Source organism: Hippocampus bargibanti, linkage group LG02 (genome assembly GCF_051943395.1).
Source record: "Hippocampus bargibanti isolate YZ-2025 linkage group LG02, ASM5194339v1, whole genome shotgun sequence".
Taxonomy (NCBI): Eukaryota; Metazoa; Chordata; class Actinopteri; order Syngnathiformes; family Syngnathidae; genus Hippocampus; species Hippocampus bargibanti.
In genome coordinates this window covers 8,891,449-8,911,314 of record NC_142735.1, presented here as the reverse complement: position 1 = coordinate 8,911,314, position 19,866 = coordinate 8,891,449, and the positions used below count along the sequence as shown (strand labels likewise).

General features: G+C 40.4%; 1 protein-coding gene across 1 annotated transcript in view; it reads left to right on the top strand.

Annotated features, from left to right (window-relative positions):
- Positions 1 to 19,866, top strand: part of diaph1 (diaphanous related formin 1) — a 101,221-nt gene that overhangs the window by 67,532 nt on the left and 13,823 nt on the right. Inside the window, exons 18-26 of the mRNA XM_089023804.1 lie at positions 11,366 to 11,464; positions 11,601 to 11,695; positions 12,712 to 12,813; positions 12,969 to 13,208; positions 14,146 to 14,275; positions 14,401 to 14,526; positions 14,638 to 14,801; positions 15,234 to 15,366; positions 19,760 to 19,849. Of these exons, the coding sequence (XP_088879930.1) occupies positions 11,366 to 11,464; positions 11,601 to 11,695; positions 12,712 to 12,813; positions 12,969 to 13,208; positions 14,146 to 14,275; positions 14,401 to 14,526; positions 14,638 to 14,801; positions 15,234 to 15,366; positions 19,760 to 19,849 (1,179 nt within the window). The remainder of the gene's footprint in view (positions 1 to 11,365; positions 11,465 to 11,600; positions 11,696 to 12,711; positions 12,814 to 12,968; positions 13,209 to 14,145; positions 14,276 to 14,400; positions 14,527 to 14,637; positions 14,802 to 15,233; positions 15,367 to 19,759; positions 19,850 to 19,866) is intronic.

Below are 19,866 nucleotides of genomic sequence, written 5' to 3'. Positions count from 1 at the left end.
AGTGAGTGGAGAGAGAGTGAGTTAAATTTTAATGGCTCTGCCATCTCTCACTAGCTGCTGACCGAGGGCCAATGCAGGCTGACGTACTCAGTGAGCCATGAGAAAAGACAAGACAGTCAGCAGAGCGATACCAAGCTTGTCATACCCTCACATGCTTGCTCATAAGTATGAAGTGTACACAACAGGTGTAATAAATAAATTATTCTTCTGGTAGAAGGCTGAAAATTTGTGGGGATAAATTAAAAACAATAAGACTCGGATGTGTGAAATGTTAATTTTACTGGCATTTTGTTCGTCATCAACAGTACCGTACTGTACAATCGATGAAAAGGTTTCTTCAGCCATCATCTGTACGTCTTTGAAGGTGTCGGACGTTTCGTTTCCTATCCAAAAAACTTAGTTTAGACTAGGTAGTTTAGACTTAATCAACATCGCAGGGATAATACTAGTGGGCCTCAATCGGCAGTACATATGCACCTAAAAGCTAGCAACCACTCATTTGATGTCAATGAGGTTAAAATCTTAGCGAAAGAACATAGATGGTTTGAAAGGGGAGTAAAAGAAGCGATTTTCATAAAACAACTAAGTCCTTCATTAAACCAGTTTGGTGGGGTGAGATTCAATTTGGATCGTTCATACAATAGCCTGCTTAGACAACATAGGATTAGTAATACTGATGAGGTGATACCGGTCGAAGTGGGGCAATCAGGCCAGTCGTTAGTCTGAACGACAGGAACAATCAGTGGAGCAGCTGCAGGGAGTAGTCCTCTGCTCCCCCTAACCTGAGAGCAGGGACCTATCATAGCAGAGTCTGGCACCACCATGTCTGGACAGTAGGGATATGGATATATATATATATATATATATATATATATATATATATATATATATATATATATATATATATATATATATATATATATATATAGGGCCTAAACTACCGGTAAGACTTTAGTTTGCTGACGAAGTTTCTTGGATAAGAAGCGAAACGTCCGACACCTTCAAAGAAACCTTTTCATCGATGGACCACTCCTGAACGACTGAGAGCTTACACAGACGTACTGTACAATAAAATGAATGTTTTTTAGAAAGTCCCAGGACTGGTGTCACAAACGACATATTTTTTAAAAGTAATTCTGCTATTAAGTTTTCCCTATGGTGTCTGACACACTTTTTCTCCACAGCTCTGTCGTTACAAGCATCTTGATGTCATCCACATCTTGAACACATGACACCATGTTTAACACCCTTGAGTATGAGAGAGTCAGAACTGTTGGGTGCTTAGGGCAGGCCTGTTGTCTTGGTGAAGTGGCCATATTACCCTGCCACAACTCTCACCGGTGTGTGTTTTTATCTCTGCCTTTATTATTTCTGTCTGTTGGTTGCCTTTTCTAATAGCCCTTTTGACAGGTTGGCTTCCTTTCTTGAAGTTGTTGAAAAGTGGGGGAACAACTCGAGTCACAACCTGAAGGGAACATTGATTAGCTGCCATTATGTTGGGCTTGTTTTGCCAAATCTGATAGGCTACCATTAGTTGGGCGGGCTTTGTAAGCATCGGTGAGCATGTGAGAGTTCTCGGCACATTGAATGGAATATTTACATTCCAAAAACACCCTGACAACCCAATTGATGAAGGGAGACTGCTGCACCTATTTTGTAAGGGGTTTGCTTCCCACCAAAGCAGCATGAATTTAGCATCCCACTTGAATGCAAAGCACCCAGTCACGAGTGAATCCACAGCTAATGTTAGCAGCAAAGGCATGAGCAATTTAGCCGTAGCAAAGCTCTTCGGCAAACTAAACTTGAGAACACCCCAAGTTCAAGGCATATTTGTGCCATCTGTCGACTACTGGGAATGATTGATGTTTATTTCAACACTCTTATTTTGTCACGATGAACAGTGTTGTATCTGTACTAACTTACAGCACTGTGGTTCAATTGTCTGTTTATTCATTGTTTATTATCTAAAGCAAGTTCAGTGTTGACTTTTAAATATTCAGTGCGCAGAAAAATGTTGTTACTGTTTTTGATAAGCGAACCAAAGCGCTTCAAAAGGATCTGATGTTACCGGTATGTTTTATTTTTATTGTGTAATTCTTTCGAGATTTACCAAAACAAACACTAATTTATTCATTGTCCGGACCTCCTTATCCTCACTTGAGTCATGGGGGGTATAGGAGCCTATCCTAGCTTTCTTCGGGCAGTAGACCCTGAAACGGTTGCCTGCACACATTTTTTAATGTCCTGACAGCACTAGTTTTTATATTGTTTTATATTTGTCCTACTTCTGGAAAAAAATGCAATCCACTGAGTGAAAAGTACATCTTAGTCTTGGCTGATTTAATGTCCGTTTTTTTGTTTTGTTATGATGTAATGGCTATAATTTGTTTCAATTATACTAATTATTGTGTAACTGTATGTTATTCTCCAATGATACATTAATTCATGTATGTGCTTTTAATAAAAATGTGTTCCAGTTCATCCAAAAACATTTGTTCGCTCCCATGGATAAATTAAGTAGCTTACTATCAACTTTTTAGTTTAGTTTATTTACTTTAAAGCAGTTTAATGGTAATGATTTGGACTGTGAATTTAGCGGAATGCAGAAATATATGTTTTGTTTTGTTTTTGTTTTTCCTTAATAGTTTCTTCATGGCAAAGGGCAAACTATGGCCAGATTTGGATTTGACTGTGCGGAGTCTTGTTGGCATTGTGTATGTGTGCGTGTGCGTGCGTGCGTGCGTTTTTGCGCGTGCACTTGCGCAGGCACCCATTTGAATCAGTCATGTGCCAGCACATAGATAGATGCACTCGCCACTCTGCGAGCCATATTGTGTGTTATTTGATTGCTTTCATTTGCCTAGACTCACATAGCTGTCTCATTTGCAGCATGTTCTTCAATGGTTCGCAAAGGACACGAGGGACTAGGTGTGTAGAATCAGAATCATCTTTATTGCCAAGTATGTAGAACACACAAGGAATTTGTTTCCGGTAGAACACGCTGAACTAGTATCGTCGTCAAAAAAACTGCTAAGTGGCACTATACTTGTATTATGTGCTTTTGTTTGTGCCTTGTTTGTGCATGCACGTTTGTCTTTTTAGTCAGGCCAGAGCACAGCAGATTCCTGAGAGAGGGCAACAGACAGATGTTCTCAGAGAGGATTTGCATTTTTGTCTCCCTCTTTAAATATTCCATCCTCTTTAATTTATTTTGGGACTTGGTGCTCCCCCCGCCCAACACCTCTTGGGTGCGAGGTGAAACTGATTTCACAACCTGGAAACCCTGCAGCACACCAGATAGACTTTGATGAGAGACATTTTTCCCCAGGTTACCGCATCGAGATGGAAGTTGTCAGATCGTGTGTATCAGCCCCTCTAGCTACTTAGTTTGGCTATGATCCAGCATTATTGATGTAGTTCAAACACCTGCGGAAGTTTCCCGGTGGCAATGAAGTTTCCCTTCACCAATGGAAATAAGGCATTCATTGAAATCTGTGTAATCGTGATTCAAGATTCAGATCATTTCTATTGTTTTATTTAATGTAATACATAAAAGACACTGTTATGTAGTTCATGGAAAGAACTGTTATACCGAATTGAGTACATCTCTCCTCTGTGGGTAAATCCCATTCACAACAAGCTATCTCGTCCTGCTTTATTGACCTTGTCTTTTTCCTTGGCTCTGCACATTTTTTACTCTTGAATCTTCTCACAATATCTTTCCCTCACAAATTCTTAACTGTCTAGTACAGGGGTCGGGAACCTATGGCTCGCGAGCAATATATGGCTGTTTTGATGATTGCATATGGCTCGCCGATAAATCTATATACATATTCTCGCTTTCGATGAGAAGGTTTCTTCAGCCGTCATCTGTACTTTTTTTGAAGGTGTCGGACGTTTCGCCTCCTATCCAAGAGGCTTCGTCAGCGAACAGTTCGCTGACGAAGCCTCTTGGATTCAAAGAAGTACAGATGACGGCTGAAGAAACCTTCTCATCGATGGACCACTCCTGTACGACTGAGAGCTTACACAGACACATTCTCGCTTTTTTCTGTTCATTTTCTCTTGGTACTGCAGTTGGCGGAAAGCCCAATTTTGATTGGATGATACTGGCCGTCAGTCGAAACAGGTAAACGGCCCTTTAAATGAGCCACACGAGTAAAAACAAAGTACACTTCAGCTTGAATACACCGAGGATTCGCCTTTGTGTAGAGAAAAGTTCTGATTCTAATTTGCAGTGAAACAATACCATCGATGAAACAGTCGAATGTCAGTGACATTTTAACAAGCCCCATGTTAACGTTAGCATCAACATACTTCTGTGAGAAGTATGTTGCATAGCAAGTGTGGAAGCTAATGAGCCGCGTGCAGGCTAGCTAGCAGTAACTTCGCGTATGGAGCCCGCAAGTTGACTTTCATTCCGATCGTTTGGCTGGATTTTTACCAATAATGAGCAATGGAAAACCATTCATGTTAACGGTGAGTACTATCACAAAGTTATTTTAAATAATACATTCTGACATTTTGTTGAAAAGTGGCCGTGTGCGTGCGTGCGTGCGTGCGTGCGTGCGTGCATGTGTGTGTGTGTGTGTGTGTGTGTGTGTGTGTGTGTGTGTGTGTGTGTGTGTGTGTGTGTGTGTGTGTGTGTGTGTGTGTGTGTGTGTGTGTGTGTGTGTGTGTGTGTGTGTGCGCGTGCGTGCGTGTTGTAGCTCTCACTGAAAGCCATTTCTAAATATTTTACTTTTATGGCTCTCTTAGTCAAAAAGGTTCCCGACCCCTGGTCTAGTACATCATCTCCATCCCTGGTCTTACGCTTCTCATTACTTTCTTTTCTCCCGGTGTTTCTTTTTCATTTTTTACTCGGCATGTCCATGTTAACAATGTTGCCTGGAAGAAAAACATCACAGTGGGCAGAGGAAATCAGCCTGATCTGTATGCCTGCGTACACATCAACTTTTTCCCCAGTGTCTGTGTGTTTTTCCTGCAAGCTACAGCTGACATTATGAAGGGCATAATTCCACTTCTTCAGTCCCACGGGTTTCTTGGGGGCTCGCTCAAGGTTTAATTAGACTAAGTAAATCTGGCCCTTGTTGTCATCTTTTTCACGGGCACATACACACACGCTTTGACTTCCAACATTTTTATGTGTGTATATGCTCAAGTGTGTGTTTGTGCATGAGTGCCAATGCTTCCTCTATGTGGTCAAGTCACAATTACTAATCAGGCCTGGAAGCTTTTGCCTGGAGAGAATAAGTGGAGGGATTGAGAGACGAGGTAGCAAATGAGTGACTGCTTTTCTTTGTCCGAATCACTGAAGCAGAGATAAAGACGGTTAACAGGATGGATGGCTGGAGACGAGAGAACAGAAAGTGAGGGATAAGCTGAGGATGAGCATGTCCGCTCCGCTCGACAACGGGTTTTTAACTGTCCTCCATGGCATGACATTGATGACGTCCACTTTTCTCCATCTTACTTTCATCTCATTTGCTTAACATAAATCAAAACTCCTTGCATTGGAGTAGTGGGATATTTTTTATGCCTCTCCATGCTCTGGTCTCTTTTCCTTGTGGTTATATAATAATTTGACAGCTGACAGGAGCAGAACACCTAATCCTTTTTTGTTCAGGGAAAATTTATCCCAATGATGTATATATGTTTTCCAAGTCAACTTTAATTTAAAAATTTCCTCAGTTTGAAGGTTATGAGTTCCGCCACGGTGCACTTGTAAATGAATATGCATAGGTGTAAGATGGTACTTCTTCTGAGATCTCATTGCCTCTCATTGTTATCAGAATTCAGTTATCAACATCGAAAGGAGCTCACAGTGTGATTTGGCAACCACATTATGATGCACACTATAGTCATAGGGATAAATCATTAACATATACAGGTACCAAGCTTCTATTGCAATGCACTCTCATCCCGCTAGAGGGAGCACCCTGCTCTGACAGGCCATGAATCAAGGGAATATATACTTGTTAAAAATAGAAAACCTAAGTGCCACACAGAATTTCAGGTGCAATAACATTGCTATTGTGGCCCGACATCTTTCCCCTCTTCATGAGCCATTTTGTTTGGCACTCACCCACTCACAGTCAAAGTCAGACAAGGTGAAATGTGGTGTGGTGAGTGTGTTTTTGTGTTTACTTCTTTGGTGGCCTGGCTGCTGTAAATCACTCAAGGTCACTTCCTCATCATCTTTGTCCTTTTCACTAAGTTTTCTGGATCTGCTCCCCCCTCCCTTCTTTATTTTACTCCTTTTCCCTGATTTGATTTCCTTCCCCTCTTTGCACACCAGTGCTCCATCCTTTTCCTCTGTTCTCTCTGTCTTCCCTCCTTGTAATTAGCTGGTGTAATTGCTGTAGTAAATCTTTTTTCCACTTTCCCAATGAGACTGGCTGATTTAATTTAAAGGACACCCTTGCAGCTCACCTCAATCCTACGCGTGTGTGTGTGTGTGTGTGAGCGTGTGTATTTGCGCGTGTATGTGTGTGTGTGTGTGTGTGTGTGTGTGTGTGTGTGTGTGTGTGTGTGTGTGTGTGTGTGTGTGTGTGTGTGTGTGTGTGTGTGTGTGTGTGTGTGTGTGTGTGTGTGTGTCCGTGCGCGCGTCGAATTGGGGTTTATGTGCTTTTGGTGTGGTTTCAGCAAGTGTGAATTTTGAGTTCAAGGTGGTGCATTGGTACATCAAATCCTTATCAGCAATGCAGACAGCGTATTTCGTGTGTATGTGTGTGTGCGTGTGCTTGTGTGTATGTGTGATCAGTAATTATGTTGTGTGTGTCATTTCTGAGGACCTTCATGCCCAGAAGAGCCGAGAGAGGTCACAACAGCCCTGAGAGAACAACACGCGCACAGTATCCAATTCTGTGCTCTCTATAATTATCCGTTCTAAATGCTTCCCTCTCTTGTCTACCTCTTTTTTTACTGCACCAGTAGCCTTTTATCCTTCTCTTTTTGCTCACTTGCAACATCAGTGATGGAAGATTTGGGTAATAAATTGGGTAATAAACAGTGTCGTGTGCGAGAGGGCTGACAAGAGTTGCAGCATCTACTGGGAGTACACAAATATGTCCACTGGAGGGCACTGTGACTCCACTGATAAACAGCCACTTGCTCACTGATGCTCACTTTTTGCATCCTCTATTTATTTTTGTGTTAAAGAAATGCACGTTAAACACTTAAATAAAAAAGACGTAAAATGTGTACTTATAGCACACCCGAAAATCAAAAATGCTGATTACTCATTCAAAACATAATTTTGTAACATGCTCCTACTCAGCCAATTAAATTGTATTTTTTCGAAATAAAACCAAATTCAATTACGATACAATTCAAATGTATACTTTGTCTTTCCTTCTTTAAGCGTTAATTACAAATGTAAAAAATATTTTTTTTATTTATTTGTTTCATGTCATCACAAAGAGGGTACAGCAAGTCCTGAAGAATGAATGTCTCTCTGTGTCTTTGTTTTGTCATATTGTCTCTATGCTGTCATATTATTTGTTATTTAGTTTTTTTTTGTTCTTTTGACTTCAAGACGGCGCCGCGAGAGTGGCTGCCTTTCCAGCAGCTCATGTATTTCGTTTTTCTACTTTCATTCCTTTCATCACTTTGCTGCTGTGAAATGTAAATTTCTCCACTGTGAGACTAATAAAGGCATATCCAATCCAATCCAATCCAATTCATACCAAAAAAAAAACAGGAAATGTTAGTATTTCATCAAACTGCTTAATACGTGATTACAATCATACGATGAAACACGATGTATATGTATATTGCCAGAACCTGGATAGTTGTGCAAAATACTTTTATTATAATATTTTTTTAAAAAATGTAAAAGAAAATCTGAAAAATTGATAAAATGTGGTGTGTCAATTGTGTAGCTCCAACAAACCAAATATAATCATCAACGGGTAAATACGCCTATATTAAACTAAAGGTGTGTACAGTAAGCCATTTGTATTCAATTTAATTAATTTCGATAGGTGGATATCGTTTATTTTGAATAAAACAAAGTTCTTGCACCTAAACTCTTAACTGCAGTTGCGTTTAACATGCGCCAGGGGAGCGCAAGGGAGCAAGGTCTTAGCCCCTCCCATAAACCTTCCCCCCGCATCCGAGCCCGCCCACATCCTGCCTCGCAACCCCTCCGCTCTGCCCCACCCTGCCATCTGGTCCTTTTCACACAATCACGCGCCAGCGCCCCCCCCCCCCCCCCCCCCCCCCCCCCCCGCCCTTCCACACACACACGCACACACAATAACCGTTTCCTTTCACTGTGAAAAACAGGATGAAGAGACTCTTTGAGTCTCACAGTTACTGTGGAAACCCCCTTATTCTCCCCCTGTCAAACACACTTAAAATGTAACACGTGTATACTCATTTCTATGGAGAGTGGCAGCATGTTGGACATTTAAAGCTTAAAGGGACCAAGACAACAGCTGTTCCCCTGACTGCCACACGTCTGGCCTCTTGTTTACTTTATACAAAGAACTTTATGCTCTTTTTTCCTTTCCTTGATGTAAAGTTTTTCACTCAAACGCACAAGTTTCCCCCGTGTTCTCCTAAAGAAAAGGGGGGGAAGTCTTTGTGTCGTGTTCTTTTCCTGAGCAAATTTTTCCAACAAGACACGCACACACTCATTGAAACTTAAAACCCCCTCCCCCGTCCCAGTTACGACAATCCTGGCCTGGAACGTTTTCAGGAATGGAAAAATTAGTTATATAAGTGTGCGCCCGTGTGTGTTTGTGTTTGTGTATTTGTATGTGTATTTTTCGCCCCATTCTGCCTCCCGGGAGCTCATACAAAACAACGTTGTGTTGCATTCAGTAGAGTATCATCTGAAAGCTTTTAGCAGGTTAAAAATAAACTCCAGACAACAGTGATGTAAGGATGAATAGATATAGAATGAAAGAAAAAAGGGGAGAAGCCGCAAAAACTTTTTTCATATTGTTCACACAAAGCCTGGTGATCTTCCACCGCACTTTTTTTCCTTTTAAGGATACAGAAAGAGAAGAGAAGGTGGGGGGGGGGGACTGGGCTGCTGACTGACCAACAGACTCCGCTTTGTATTTTCTCTCTCTCTCTCTCTCTCTCTCTCTCTCTCTCTCTCTCTCTCTCTCTCTCTCTCTCTCTCTCTCTCTCTCTCTCTCTCTCTCTCTCTCTCTCTCTCTCTCTGTCTGTCTCTGTCTCTCTCTCTCTGTCTCTCATTGAGAGAAACCTCTGCATGACTTGCCTCCTCGTGATCTTGTCCACCCGGCCTCTCCCCGTTCTTGTCTCCATTTTTAGTTCTAATCAAAAGTAGTAGGCAAAAAAAAGAATAAACTTGTGTCTTTTGTGACACATACTTGCGTGACCCCGCGAACGCACGCGCCCACACGCGCGCACAACTGCGCGCACACAACCCCCAAACTCCCATATTTTCCTCGCCATCACTCAATGCCACGCATCTATTGGGCGAACTCAAGGAGAATGTGGGAGGGGGGACTCATGTTAAACATTCTCTTTTAATTCTTATTTTCAGTCAAGTATTTCTGCTCCATGTGGAAAATGAATTATCTAATTTTCTAAAAAAAAATAAAAATAGATAGCCTATGCGCTGGAATAAGCATGTTTATCATCAGCCTACCCCCTCCCCTACAGTGAACGTCGTGTAGCACTCCATAGCAGCCACTAGGGGTGCTATCGGCTTACAAATGGAAGCCGACTGGGCATGTGGAAACCACAAGGCAGCCATTTTACAAATTGTATTACTCCTCGCCCCCATTTCATGAATCGGTTGTGATGTCACCACCTCTCTCTCTGTTGTCATTGGCTAGTGAACAGACAGACAGTACTTGATGGAGCACACACTAACACATGCATACACGCACATGCTTCCTTGTCATCTTTCACACATTAACCTCATGATGATGAAAATGTATCCTCTCAGAATAACTGGATTGTTTGAGATTATAGGTCAACCAGAATAGAGTGACACATAGTTCGCCCCTGACCCTTAAATTAAATTGACCTTGCCTCTGTCCAGTTTTGACCTGGAATGTGCACAAATCAAAAGTACTTGTTTTTTTCATGTCTGATTCTTGTCCGCTCGATCCAAAATGACACATCCCTTGTCACAATTATGAGCTTGTCCAAGCCCATTAAAACAAACATATTTGTCAAGTGTGAGTGTCTCATAAAATGCACTGTATCTGCAAGCCCATTGCAAAAGCCCTCCTAACTAAAAACGTCCAAACACATTTTCCAAGCTTTAGAGACTTAGTATCCCTTATTTTCATCTCAGAGCATGGTCTCACACACAAATGTCAGTTTCCTCAATTCAGTGGTGATGGTTCAGATTAATTCAGGTTGTGTTTATCTGGAATGAGTATTGAATGTATGTGTGACATCAGTCAAACTCTAATCTATAAGTACAGTTGTGTTAAACATTTGTGTCTGTCATGAAAAAATCCCAATCCTTATTTCTTACTTTTTTCATATACGTAGTTCACTTTTGGACTTTTCATATCACATAACCAACTTTAATCTCTCAAAGGCAACATCATAAATTAAAAATTATAGATGATTTTATTTATTAAGGGAAGCTACTATCCAAATATATTTGGCCCTATATCAACTGTTTTTTGCTTCACACTACACCGTCTCAACTGAATTTAAATATGAATTTTGACGTAACAACACCAAACCCCGCGCTCACCGTCACTAGTCATAGGTAGACATGCTGTTACCAAAAGGGTATGAGCTTTAGGGAACAAACTGAACCATTAGAACTGTGTCTTTCAAGGGGCTGTAGTCGTCAGCAATATACATTGGTAAAGCAGCAAAACATGACTATGATATCTAAATATTAGCAGCCTGTTGTTTTTATCAAAGCCCGTTATTTTCACAGTCAATGTGTTGATGTGTGTTCCCTCAGGAAATATTGTTTTTTCATTAATCTTTGACTAAACAGCAATGTCAATGATATACATTGTGGGGAAAAAAATAAATACATATTTGGAAAGCAGGGCCCCTGAGTTTCTCGTTGAACTTATCTGTTGTAGTTAGCTCCTCCACTTCTTGGAACACTTTGACAATTTCTTTTTTCTACCTTGTCATCCAAATATTAACTTCCAAATATATAAATAAAAGTCCATAAGGTATCCTTGTATGAGTTTTGGTATGAGCAGGCTTTACAACTGTTACTTCAATGGCATAAAACACCTTTGAGGTGAGCTAGAGCAGAGTTTATTATCATCGCCTTGCTCGTTTCCCTGTTATTACTTGCTTTGCCTCCAACTTTTAACATGGGAGGACATTGTGTTTCAAACAAGGTCCTTCAAATGACTAAATCACTGATTTTTCTTCTTTGTCATCATCCCAGCCAAAAAGGAACCAGAGGGTGCAGATGAAAAGAAGCAGGTGCAGAAAAAGAAAGTCAAGGAGCTGAAGGTTCTTGATTCAAAGACCTCACAAAACCTGTGTAAGTGTAAACAACGGTTTGTTTAAAACGAGGCATGTGCGCACATGCACTCCATAACAACATTATACCAGTGTTTCATTCTTGAAAATCTTCCACTACATAAATATATTTCACTTTTTTGTGTGTATACATGCAGCCATTTTTCTCGGATCCTTCCGTCTTCCATATGAAGAAATCAAAAACTGTATCCTGGAAGTTAATGAGAAGGTCCTCACAGAATCTATGGTTCAGGTACACATTCCACTATGATTTCTAAACTTATTTTGTGTTTACATTTCTGTATTATTACCAAAACATTTATCATTTATAATTTTTTTTTAATTTAGTTTTTTTTTATTTAGTTTTATTGTTCTTGTGTTTATTGTTCCATTGTTATTTGTGACTGTAAAGTGTCCTTGGGTGTTTTGAAAGGCGCTTAGAAATAATGTTATTATTATTATTATTATTATTATTATTATTATTATTATTATTATTATTATTATTATTATTATTATAACAATGTATGTTACTTTTTTAACAACAAAAAAAATCTAAAAATAATTGAAGTTGTAACTTGGATGTGTTGTATCTTTTCTAGCGTAGAAAGTAAGATGTACTGTTTGGAGTCTTAATGAGGCATGCATATTTGAATGTGAACTGATTAAGAGGAGTTATATCAACAATTCTAACATTTGAATGAATATCGATGAAAGGGTTTCTTCAGCCGTCATCTGTACTTCTTTGAAGGTATCGGACGTTTCGCTTCTCATCCAAGAAACTTCGTCAGCAAACTAAAGTTTCTTGGATGAGAAGCGAAATGTCCGACACCTTCAAAGAAGTACAGATGACGGCTGAAGAAACCTTTTCATCGATGGACTACTTCTGTACGACTGAGAGCTTACACAGATGTATTTGAATGAATAATACTTTGGACAGAATGTAATCAATTTTACAAAACCTATTGTTGATATAGAGCTGCTCTCCGTCATATACCTAAAGTTTTTCAAAAGAAATTATTTTAATTGTGTGTGTGTGTGTGTGTGTGTGTGTGTGTGTGTGTGTGTGTGTGTGTGTGTGTGTGTGTGTGTGTGTGTGTGTGTGTGTGCGTGTGTGTGCGTGCGTGCGTGCGTGCGTGCGTGCGTGTGTGTGTGTGTGTGTGTGTGTGTGTGTGTGTGTGTGTGTGTGTGTGTGTGTGTGCGCGTGCGTGCGTGTGTGTGTGTGTGTGTGTGTGTGTGTGTGTGTGTGTGTGTGTGTGTGTGTGTGTGTAGAACATCATCAAGCAGCTGCCTGCACCAGAGCAGCTTAGTGTCCTTGGAGAGATGAAAGATGAATATGACGACCTGGCTGAGGCTGAACAGTTCGGAGTGGTGGTAAGGAGGCATGCAGTTATATACAGAGCATTGCTTATGTTTTTTTTGTCACTGTGACAGTCCAACTAACAAAACAAACATTGTTTTGTTCAACGGTGGAAACCCCCCTCATTCATGCAAATCCATACACACCGTTCATTCATCTCTTTTCCCAGATCTCAAGTGTGAAGCGGTTGGGCCCACGGCTTCAGGCCATCCTGTTTAAGCTACAGTTTGAGGAACAGTTGAACAACATTAAACCGGATGTGGTGTCTGTGACGGCTGCCTGTGAGGAGCTCAGGAAAAGCACCTCCTTCTCTAAGCTGCTGCAGATCATCCTCCTTGTTGGCAATTATATGAACGCAGGGTCCCGCAATGGCAAGGCCTTTGGTTTTTCCATATCATACCTATGCAAGGTAAGAACAGAAAAATCATAAGTGTGTACAAAAGCTCAACACAAAACTAGATTGCTTCAAAATATATCCTCTTCTCGGACCATGGCTTTTATGCTGTTATTTGTATGTTTATTTAAAGGAAAACCGACGCCTCTGGACAAGTTGTGTCCATAATTTGTAAAATCAATTCAAGTGACTTCTACTGAGCGTATTTTACAAAGATTCCACCGCATATCGCTATATTTTAAGTTTTAAGATCGCACTGAATATTCAGGAAGTCCTGTTTTCGAGTTGATGACAATCCCCACGTGACGTCACGTTTGGAACGCCCCTGACCGAGAAAGCGACACAAAATGCATTTTGCGGTACTTTGTTTGGTCTGAAAACTTCGTGTTGATCCATGGTGATGGCGAAATTAGAAGGAAAACGCATAAATAACGCGATGGTGAATCGTTGTTTGTTGCAGCAAGACAACTATTTGATATTCGCTGACACAAATTCCCAGCAGACAAATCAGCCCATTTCCAACGGAGCTTGGTCGCCATATTCTGTATTTTCTGGGTGCTACATTGCTGTCATTGACGGCCCAAATATGCAGAGCAAGAATACAGTTCCCTAGGAATATATATACATACATGCATACGCGCACACAACCACACACACACATACACACCCACACACACTGTGCCTTGCGAAAGTATTCGCCCCCCTTGAATCCTGCAATCTTTCGCCACATTTCAGGCTTCAAACATAAAGATGTGAATTGTAATTTTTTTGTCAAGAATCAACAAGTGGGACACAATCATGAAGTGGAACAATATTTATTGGATAATTGAAACTTTTTAACAAATAAATAACTGAAAACTGGGGCGTCCAATAGTTTATAGATATCAATATTAATATATCCGCTTATATCAACTTTATTAATGAACGATGAACAAAATGTTTCTCCAATCAGCTACGGGACACCAAATCAGCTGACCTGAAGCAGACACTGCTCCACTTTCTTGCTGATGTGTGCATGGAGCAGTATCCGGAAGTCATGAGCTTTACTGATGAGCTCATCCATGTTGAGAAGGCCAGCAGAGGTAAATTTGATGTCAGAGTGTTCTGAGCTATACTCACTTCATTTATCATGTGAAACAAACAACAAAGTAAAGCCATAAGCCTTAAACAAACACACACACACAAACAACTTTTTTTCTCCTGATAGTTTCTGCAGAGACACTTCAGAAGAATGTCGAAATGATGGGTCGCCAGATCAAGAACTTGGAGAAAGACATCGAAACCTTCCCTCCTGCACAAAATGACAAGGACCAATTCGTGGAGAAGATGTCGATATCCTTATCTATACAGATCATATGAATCAGGCGGTTAATCTATTTGTTTGCGTGTAATAAAAAGGGGATTGTGATATGTATTCTGTGTTCCTTAACTGAATGTGTTCACAGTTTTGTAAGCAGTGCTCGTGAACAGTATGAGAAGTTGGATCTAATGCATAAAAATATGGAGAAGCAATATACCGACCTGGGAGACTACTTTGTCTTTGACCCCAGAAAACTTTCAGTGGAGGAGTTCTTTGGGGATCTCAACACCTTTAAGAATATGTTTCAGGTGAGTTTTTGTTCATTCAAAATCCTCATTGAATTCAATGTAGCAAGGAACTCTTCCCACCTTCAAATCCCATCTCAAAACCCACCTATTTCAAATTGCGTTTTCTGTGGAGCTCTATGTCTTGTTTCTATTTATTATTGTATTTTATTTATTGTCTTCTATTCATAATTGTATTTGATTATTGTATCTATGCTTGTCTGTGTCTGTAAAGTGTCCCTGAGAGCTTTGAAAGGCGCTTGAAATAAAATGTATGATGATGATTATTATTATTATTATTATCCCGTTTATATTGACATGAAGTTGAAAGAGGTTGACCCGTGTAGTTTACTGTATATAACAATTGTGACATATTGTGGCTTTCCAAATTTATTTTGTTTTTCTTTAAGAGATATTTTAATATCTCCTGTCAGTTTTTCATTCTTCTTCCAATAGCAAGCAGTGAAAGATAATCAGAAGAGGAAGGAGACAGAAGAAAAGATCAAAAGGGCCAAGCTGGCCAGGGAAAAGGCTGAGAGGGAAAAGGAGGAGAAACTCAAAAAGAGTCAGCTTCTGGACATCAACACAGGTTTGTGTTTTACTCTTATATGTGACGGTCGGAGGAAAATAACGCTGATTCATTTTGTCATTTCCTACTTACGCCAGTTGGGGGCACTCGGAGTCCACACTTTGGTGGTCTGTGTGCGTGCGCGTGTGTACGCGCACGCGTGTTTATGTGTGTGCGTGTGTGTCTGAGAGAGAGAGCCTCACAAATTAAAGACAGTAGAAATAAATTATCTGATATAGATGACTTGCTTTAAAAAAGTATTAGAAAATCTGTTCAGAATGCTAGTACAGAAAGGATACATTATCAAGAAACTACCTGACCGACATGTAACTCCACTGGCAAATAAAGAGTTGGTTCCACACAAAATTTCCTCCAAATGTTTTCCTTGATACAAAACAATATAGTGTACTCAAGTTATATATTTCTCAAGTCATTCCTTTCAACACAAAACACAAAAGAATGTTCCTTGGCAAACATTCTTGCAGACCCCTTTCTCTCAATTTTCAGCACATTCCTTCTTTGTGGGCTCTTTATACATCTCAAATGATTCTATAATTCTTGAATCACTGCAGTCCATTTTTTAATGTATGTGTGCACTCATCTTTGTCCGTGATAAATGTAGTCTAAAATTCCATTTTGCTTCTCCTCGCTCTTGATTGTTTCATCAGGCGGTCTCTGCCTTTGTCTCCCGATCATTTAAAACAGCATTAGAAGTACACGCACCCAAGAGCAGCTCTTAACCTAGATTTGATCAAACCCTTGGCATTCGGTGAATCAGTTTCAGGGTTTTGACGAAGCCTCTGCCATGGAGGTCAAGACACATTTGAGTCAATATGTTAGTTAATTTTGACACACCCACTTCGTCATCACTGGCTGCAAATTATCAAATCTAATTAATTGCTAGTCCTGTTCGTGCTGTATGAAATGTAGTTCATGATAATACATTGTACAATTAAAACAATTTATATATATATATATATATATATACAGTAAAGTCTTGTTATATCGATATTCAAGGGAGTCCGAGAAAATATCGATATAACCGGGACTATCGATATATCCGACCCTGTTTGCATGTAATTTTCTCCGTGCGTGCATAGAAATAGTATCGATATAACCGGGACTATCGATATATCCGATATCGATATAACGAGACTTTACTGTATATATATATATGCATTACACTCATGAAGTGTTCGGTGAATGTACATAAACTGGAGGGTTCTGTACATCAAAAAAGAGTAAGAACCACTGCCCGAGAGGCTCTACATGTAATATGTCGTCTGTGTGTTCAACACAGGGAGCTCCGGTTTTGATATTGAAAGCAAGAGTATTAGCTTGCATTGTGCCTCTAGAGGTATGTGAGTGGAAAAGAATAGAACTACACAAATGTGTGTGTATGTATGGGGGTTGGAGGTCATTTACATACAGGTGGCTTTCATAACTTTGCTGCTGTGAAATGTAAATTTCTCCACTGCGAGACGAATAAAGGCAAATCCAATCCATATTTGATTGCCTTGGGTCACTTCAACCCCCCTATATTTGAATTTGACCACACGCAAATACACAGACACACCTGCTCTTTGTGATGTATTTGTTTATAACCCTCATACTGAATGTCAATGACACAATGGTTGCTTTGAGCAATAACACATTCGCATGGTCACCTCTTCCTTGTTTCCTTTCATTTATTTATTTCCCTATAGTCTGCTTTTGTCATCTTCTCTCACAAAATTACAAAATGTTCTGTTTGCATGCTGTCTGCATAGCGCCTCAGTTGTTGATTAATCCCTCGAATGTCAGACAGCTAGTTTGGGTTTGCAGTCACACTGTGACAACCCCTCACCATTTTTTGTTAACAACTTCAGACCTCTGTAAAAGATATTTACTCAACAGCTGATACAATTTAAAAAAAATTAACAAAAAAAATAATTATGTACGGTTGTATTTGTGCCAGGGAGTAAGTGATCAGAAATGAACTGTCCACATTCTCTGGAAAAAAAGACAGTTCTCATCCCAACTTCTAAAAGATGGGATGTACTTGATTCCTGCAGCTAGGCGTCGGTAGAATCCACAAAAGACATTGCATGGCTTTGAAAGAAAGGGGCGTCTGTATCTGTGATGTTACACACCCAGTCGGATGCAGGTATGGGAACCACCGCTGAGAGTGCTCACGCTCCACACAAGTGCTTCTGTGACTACTGTGGGGGAGGGGATAGTGCCTTCATTGCAGCAGCTGCTCTGTTAAGTCTTTTACATGGGGTCACACACACACACATGTTTCTCTTGATGAAGCGGTTAAGAGGAGAGGTTAAAAGAAGAGTACAGGAGGAAGGCATGGGCGGGAGGGAGACTTTAGACTGCTGAAGGAAATCCTAATCACTCCACAATTTCTCTGTATTATTCAGTGTCTCAAACTTTCCAAGTTCTTTGACAATGCAAATGAAAGTCCATCAGGGGTGCTCTTGCTCTTCAAAAGATTCTCACCCACATTGAATTATATACGTATGTGCTGATTATGTTGCCGTGAATCAATTGGATCCAGAGAGCCATCTTAGAGAGCTCTTGTGGTCTAATGCTCTTACATAAATTTATCTGTCTTATGTTCTTAGTGCCCTCAAGCAGGACCTTGCAAACAACACTCGGTGCACCTGTAGACATGTGACAAGCTTATAATTGAGATTGGGCATGACTTTTGAGAATACTTCACTCTTTCATCGATGACTCTATTAACTGGCTGGCATACAGAATACAATTCTTCTTCTTTTCATTTCGGGTTTTCCCTTCAAAGGGTCGTCAAATCAGTGTCCTCCATCTTTAGAGGTTTAATCTTAAATTGTTTGGATAAATAGTCTTGTTGTTAACCTTCTACAAAGCAAATAAAAGCCTTTGTGGAGACAGTGTCTAAACAACGGTGATTCCACTGCCATGCAATGTGCTTGCACTGGTAATTTAAAGTAACCATGTCCTTAATGTAAGCATATTCGGTGTTGATTGTGTTTTAGTCAATGAAGAAAAACATAAAGCATCGGTGTAGTGACCAGTTATCAGCACAGAGCGGTGTATGTGAGCCGTTGAAAGGAAGTGCATATAAGCTCCTTTCTTACAAGAAGTGTGTGTGTGGTGTGTAAGTGCGTGTGTGTGTGTGTGTGTGTGTGTGTGTGTGTGTGTGTGTGTGTGTGTGTGTGTGTGTGTGTGTGTGTGTGTGTGTGTGTGTGCGTGCGTGCATGTGTACAACTGAGAGCTGAGGGGGTTGACGTGTGGCAACATAAACCTTTAACCCCACACCCTTCTTTTCCAGACTCCTCTCGTCCTATTCAGAAATAATTAAAACCATCTGCCTGGCTGTGAAGCTGTACTACTAAATCCCCCCCCCTCCCCCCACACACACACAAACATGTAGTTTTACATGGTTGTGGATCTGTCAAAGATACAGACTTAAATACAGCCTGATTGAGAACTTCCAAATTCATTCAAACATCATCCATACAATTGCAAACTACCCCTATGATTACTCTCCTGCCAATACCTCATCAACTGTCAGCAACAGTCAATTCATTTTCCCGAGAGAGCGAGTGCGCTTTATTCTCCTTACAAAATCTAGCATAAAGCTGCAGTGATAGCACAGCAGCTTATCTAGGTCAGTGCTTATCTGGGTTAATGTGGCAAATGTTCCAACATGGCAACTTGGCTGGAAAACAAACACCCTCCAGCCCAGATGGATCTGGGAAAATCACTGATAGGTAGTTAATATGGCAACAATCCTCAAAATTAAGATCTATTAATGTGCTGCATTGATTATGAACAGCAGTGTTTGAAATAACGTCTGCCTGGAGGCCCGGGCCATACGACTTTTACGTCTCGGCCCGGGTGGCCAACAACTTCTTCAAGAAAAAAAAAAGATTTTTATTCAAAACCGTTGTTTTATTCAATAAAGCAAAAGCTACAAGCAAACCGCTACAAGCCACGTGGACTTTTGAAAGCCGCTTAGAAAGAGGTGTCCACGTGGCTTTGAGCAGGCAACGCAAACAGTGCACCATGACGACAAACGACAACAGGAGCAAAATATTCAACAAGGGTTACTTACCATAAATTAAGCAAGGGAGCATTTGTGGTAGGTACTTCCTTAATTAAAAAAAAAAAAATCCTTTATACTTCGCAACAATGTTTTTCTTTTTTTTTTTGCGATTAGTCGTCCTATTGTGTTTCGAGTTGAGATAAATGGGGCTAGCAACTTTATGGCCGGGCAGGCAACTTTATGGCCGGGCAGGCAACTTTTCAGAGTTGTCTGCCCGGGTGTGCGTTAACTTTTTGTCATGAGTTTCAGACACTGTGAACAGCAATGAAGAAAAATGTATTTCCTCATGAATTGTTTCTTGACACATAGCTCATGTCAATATTGATGTGCTTTCAGAGGGTGATGAAACTGGCATCATGGATGGACTCTTGGAGGCGCTGCAGTCTGGCGCTGCTTTTAGGCGAAAGAGAGGACCCCGGCAAGCAGGTACACTAAACAACTCG